A 6,000-nucleotide genomic window follows, 5' to 3' on the forward strand; every position below is an offset into this window, starting at 1 on the left:
TTACCTTTATGGTTTCACTTTCCGCCTTAAAAAAAACTTTCTATCCTAAGATCCTAAAGAAATTCTCCTCTATTTTCTTCTAAATGCTTTAAAATTTTGCCTTTTCTCATTTAAATGTTTAATTCACCTGGAATTGAATTGTATGTGTAGGTAGAGATATAGTTAAGCCACATACAAATTGACTTTTGGTTTTTGACTTTAGAACCATTGTTTGTGTCATAGTCAAAGGAGAATGATTTTTCAAGTGTCACAGTGCCATCAATCATTACACCTTTTCCTGGACCTCTCAGTCTGCTCAAACTGGCACCCTGACATTTTTCAGAAATATTATTTTCAGAATATGTTATAAAATGCAAGTAATTCACTCCAAACAATACTAATGATTCTCATTTAAATAAGAAAAGATTGATACTCCAGCCATGGTAATACCAATATTAAACGTGGCTGAGATGTCTTTACAAAATGAGCCAATAACTGGAAATAATCATTTTAAAAGATGTCGGTAATTTAACTCTCAGAAAGTTAGAAGTCAATCATTCATTCTAACATTTTAGAGAAACTTTCCCAGGATGAGATATTTCTTTTGACAAATCTAACTTCTGATCTACACTATTTACTGTTAATTAGATGGTGGTAATGCAATTTTGATTCAAGTTATAGAGTGTGTGTGTGTGTGTTTTAATGCAGTGTGAAATCAAGTAATAAAACATAAAACTCTCTGCAAATTATTGAGACCATAAGCCATTTTTTAATAAGGCTCTCATCATCTGGAGAAGTTTCATTTATTCACTTTATTTGAAAAGTCCTTATACTTTAGCCTTTAACTCTACAAAGACGATTTCTTATTCTGTCATTAACCTTTCCTTTTTAATTCACCTTTTTCCATTTATTCCACAGGTATTTATTGAGAGCCTGTATTTTGCAAAGTAGTCTATTTGAGCATAACTGTCTCAGAATATAGGGACTGAAAGAACTTCCAAGATCATTTATAGTAACCCTAACTTTCTGCAGCTTAAATTAAGACACTGAGATCCAGAAAGGTGCTGCCACCTGACCAAAATCTTAATGTGGTAAAGGGTAAATAAAAATCGCCTAACCTTGGATTCAGGATTCTTCCTTTTGAACCAAGTTGTCCATAAAAACTATCTAAAAGTCTACTTGAATCCTATATACTGATTTAATGTTCATAGAAATTCCTAAAGGGATATATCACTGTGAACAAATTATATTACACAGTCGTTGCCTTAAAGCTACTTATAAAATGTTTAGGGTGAAAAAACATATTTGAAAAAAATTAGAGAAAGTAAAAAGTTTAACTGAAAGATTCCTGAGGGCAGAGATTATTGTTACCTTTATCAAATTTGTTATATTTCCCTAACACAATGAGCTGATCATAGTATATACTTAAATATTGATTAAAGGAAAAACTAGTATTGAAATATTGGGTGCAGACATAGGTACTTTAAATGATCAGAGAAAATGAAAATCATCTTCAATGTGGAAAGTAAAAAAAAAAAAAAAAAAAAGGAAAAAGAAAAAAAGTCTTCATGGAAGATTTAGAATTTAAAGTGGGCCATAACTAGTGGTTGTAACTTAATTAGAAAGAGAGGAACTCCCAAGTTTCAAGTTGCTTGTTTAGCTCACTTTCTATTAAGACTTCAGGTACAGGTTCTCTGAGTTATTTGCTTTCAAATTTCACCTCTAAGCATGAATGCTTGGAATAAGCATGCTCGTGAGAAAATAATATGATAAATATGCTAAGATGTAGGTATAAGGTTATTGATCGTTGTGTTGTTTATAAGAGCATTAAGAAATGGAACCAACCCAAACAGTCATCAGTGGATTCTTAGTACAAACAAATTAAAATTAATGATGAGTATAGATCTAAATATATTTTTCAACATGCAAAGACATTTCTAATATATTTTAGAGTAAAGACATCAAGCTGCAAAATTATATATATAATCTCATATTTGTAAAAAGAAAAAAAAAGACATGAAAATACAAATTATGCAAAGTAGGATGATGGACATTTTAATTTTCTTCATGTTTTTCAGGAGTTTTATAAAGTCTTACAATAAACATTTATTACTTATAAAAATGATTAAACTTATTTTTTTGGTTGTGGGGAGAGTTCTAAATTTACTCTGTTGACTTGCCACAGTTATGAAAGCTGTAGAACAATGATCTCCATTCATGGAACAGCTTTCATTGAGCACCTATTATGTACTAGACACTAAGAGCAAAAGAGTCAAAATCTATATCTTAGGCTCCCATGACTTTAGAAAGAGATGGGAATCTTAAATGGAGAACCAGGGATCTATTCCCTTCAGACTTGTCACTTCAGAGTGGTCCTTTTGTCTTATGCTGATTTTTTTTTAACTAAATTGATCACTCTTTGTGTTCTGGTTGTACAGTGTCTAGATGACGAATGAAATTACAGAGGTTTTTCCATATCTGGCTTTTTAATTGAAATAATTCAATTCTCTCTTTTGCTAGGAGGAGAAAAAGCAATTCTAAGATGTATAATGTGTTTTGAGTTGACATTGAAAACATATGCATGTAATAATTATACTTCTGTACTGTATCATTTTCTCCTTCTATGGAATATATTTTTAGATATTTAATTACATGTTACAGTAATTATGTCAGTATTTATTGTTAATTTTAACATTGAAACTCCCAGAGGGTAGTACTTGTCATCTTGACAATGCATTAATACCTAACACCTCCGCATTCCTGTGAGGGTTATGTTATCTGAACTTGGCTTGCTCAGGATAAGATAGAACATGTCCCAGGCCTAGTAGCAGCCAACCATGGTTAATTGTATGCAGTCATGAGGCCAAGGAGGACCCTGTGGTGGATTCATTTTTAATAATCTGTGCAACTAAGCATGGGTGCAGGCTTTTGGAAGTACTCATAATCTAAACAACATTTGGGGATCTTTAGTTGGTTAGTCTTTTAAATTAAAGAAACTATTAGCAGGAGCTCTTTTGTAATTTATGCAATATTAGGAGCTAATAATAATAGTTTCCAAATGTTTTGTGGGAATTTACAAGCATTTTCATTTATAACATCTCATTTAATCTTTAGACCACCTCTGAGGTGAGAGAACAGAAGTCCAGTTAGGTTAAATGACTTGCCTAAAGTCACATGGCTAATAAGAAATAGACCTGGATTTAAACCCTATGTGTCCTGACTTCAAGTCCTATTCTTTTTTTTTGTGTGTGTGGCTGTGTTGGGTCTTCGTCGCTGCGCACAAGCTTTTTCTAGTTGCGTCGAGCAGGGGCTACTCTTCGTTGTGGTGCACGGGCTTCTCATTGCGGTGGCTTCTCTTGTTGCGGAGCATGGGCTCTAGGCGCACGGGCTTCAGTAGGTGTGGCATGCGGGCTCAGTAGTTGTGGCTCACAGGCTCTAGAGCACAGGCTCAGTAGTTGTGGCACACAGGCTTAGTCGTTCCGCGGCATGTGGGATCTTCCCAGACCAGGGATGAAACTCGTGTCCCCTGCATTGGCAGGTGGTTTCTTAACCACTGACCCACCAGGGAGGTCCCTCAAGTCCTATTCTTTTTTAGCTGTACCAAACTGCTATGATGCTTCTGCCTTTGTAGTTGGAAATATGGGTATTTTACTGAGGATTACTGGGTTGATTCAGACAAGGTTTATACAAGGATAAATATACATTCCTAAGGTCTTCTTCTTTTTTCTTTTTTTTTAAAATTAATTAATTTATTTATTTTTACTTTTCGCTGTGTTGGGTCTTCGTTTCTGTGCGTGGGCTTTCTCTAGTTGCAGCAAGCAAGGGCCGCTCTTCATCGCGGTGCGCAGGCCTCTCACTATCGAGGGCTCTCTTGTTGTGGAGCACAGGCTCCAGACACGCAGGCTCAGTGATTGTGGCTCACGGGCGTAGTTGCTCTGCGGCATGTTGGATCTTCCCAGACCAGGGCTCGAACCCATGTCCCCTGCATTGGCAGGCAGATTCTCAACCACTGCGCCACCAGGGAAGCCCTCTAAGGTCTTCTGATTGAGCTCTGTTACCCTCCAGCTCACCATTTTTGAAAGACCAATTATCCGTTAGTGATCATGCCTTTTATCCTAGAACTCAGAGAACATTTACACAAATATAGAGATCAGCCATTGATGTAGTAACTACAGTACTGAAACTGAGTAAATTTACTTACTAAATGAAGATATGTAGATTCAGTAAATTAATGTGGACCAACAGCATTTTCATCGACAACTGCTAAAAATGTGAAATCATTATATACACACTTACAATCAAATGACCACTAAAATAAATTTATGTGATCAGAACTTCCTGCTGTTGAGATTCAAATGAATGTTAATAGTTAGAATTTAAGGGAGCCGAAGGAAAGTGTAAATTGTGATGGAATTATTAAAGAAATGGCTTGAGAGATCTTCAGTATCTTGGCATAAAAGTACAGCACAGAGGATATTTTATTTCTTGACCTTAATTATGAATATTGTTGTAGGCCCTTGAATTTTCGTTAGCTCAGAATAGAGGCCGATTAATTCCAAAGCAGTTGAAGAAATTAAATGCCTTTCATCTCTCTTTATGTTAATGCAGAAGTTTGGAAACAGGATTTAACTTTTATTTCACTTATGTATCTCTTAATTGTCTTTTACTCTGTATGTAGTTTTTCAAAATAAAATTATCTTGATTTTTCTTTTTACTCTAGGCTTGATCCTCCACTACCTGAGATGCTGAAAAAGGATCACAGCCCAGCTGAAAACATGTCTTTAGAAACTCTAAGAAACAGTAGTCCAGGAGACCTCTTTGATGAGATTTAATTGTCTCAAAAAGTACTTTGATGTTCACAAGACTGTGTTTTCTATTCATTTCCTTAAACGGCAAAAGAAAAATTTCAACTCAGCAGCAGCTCTGAGTGTGCTTACAATGTAATTACATACACACTGAGCTGAAACCATTATGCAAAATGGATTACACATGTATATGAAGATATGATTTGATGACAGTAGTGCATTATTCTAAACTATTCATTCAGCATGCCTATAATTAGATAAAATCTCAGACCTTTTTGTTGCAAAGGTCACATTTACCTTATTCAGTTCACACATATTATATGTAGTAGCTATCTATTCTGTCTCAGAAGATTTTGAAAATAGGACAAAGAAAATGTCTACAAATTCTTTTTTGAATAGTCATATTCTGAACACTGATGTTTGAACATTTTAATTTGTGGAATGATGTGTAAAATCTATTTTTAGTTTGTACACAAACAACCTGAAAATCTGATGATAAAACTTTTGATTGAAGATTTTATGTTCTTAATAAAATATGTTATTTAGTTTAAGTTTTTCCTGCAATATAGTAACAGGTCTTTATAGAGTACATATTAATATAAATGTAACCCTGTTTTATATCAAAGTGTGTTTTTCAGAGATTGTTGATAAAAGATTTATCTTATAAGTGCAAGGGCCCTCTTTGAAGACAAGGACCTTGTAGAATCCACTTATCTATCCCCATTTACATCTGGCACAGATTTTTTTTTTAAATATTCATCGTTTCTACTTCCTGACCTCTCATTCACTTCTATCCAGCTGAACATCCATTCCCTCCATGCCACTCAAGTTAACGATGACCACCATGTTGCTAGTTGGTCCATTCCCAGTCCTCATCTTACTAAGCCTCTCAGCAAAACATTTGACAGAGCCAATCACTTCTCCTTAAGAAACATTTTCTTCACTTGACTTTTGCAATAACATATGCTGTTTGTATTTCTCTTTCATTCTGGCCACTAATTTTTTAGACTTCTTGGCTGAGTCCTTCTCCTTGTCCAACAGTTAAAAGTTTCAGTGTCCTGGGCTTAATCTTTAGCCTTTTCTTTTCATTACTTACATTGTCTCCCTAGGTTATCTGTGGTTTTAAATACCGTCTATATGCTAATATCTCCAAACTTAAAATACTTCCCTTTCTTCCCTTCCCTTCCCTTCTCTCTCTCTCTCTTTCTTTCTCTCT

At 34.8% G+C, this 6,000-nt stretch overlaps 1 protein-coding gene across 4 annotated transcripts in view; it reads left to right on the forward strand.

The window, feature by feature from the left end:
• The window catches only part of XRCC4 (X-ray repair cross complementing 4), a 279,622-nt gene extending 274,264 nt beyond the window's left edge, over window positions 1–5,358 (forward strand). For 2 of the 4 annotated variants that reach the window (XM_036847937.1, XM_036847938.1), the window contains exon 8: window positions 4,700–5,357. In XM_036847937.1, the coding sequence (XP_036703832.1) occupies window positions 4,700–4,811 (112 nt within the window). In that variant the 3' untranslated portion in view covers window positions 4,812–5,357. Of the gene's footprint in view, window positions 1–4,699 lie in introns of all 4 variants that reach the window. The other 2 variants (XM_036847936.1, XM_036847939.1) reach the window with 2 other exon arrangements.
• The last annotated feature ends 642 nt before the right edge of the window (window positions 5,359–6,000 follow it).

Source organism: Balaenoptera musculus, chromosome 3 (assembly GCF_009873245.2).
Source record: "Balaenoptera musculus isolate JJ_BM4_2016_0621 chromosome 3, mBalMus1.pri.v3, whole genome shotgun sequence".
NCBI classification, from domain to species: Eukaryota; Metazoa; Chordata; class Mammalia; order Artiodactyla; family Balaenopteridae; genus Balaenoptera; species Balaenoptera musculus.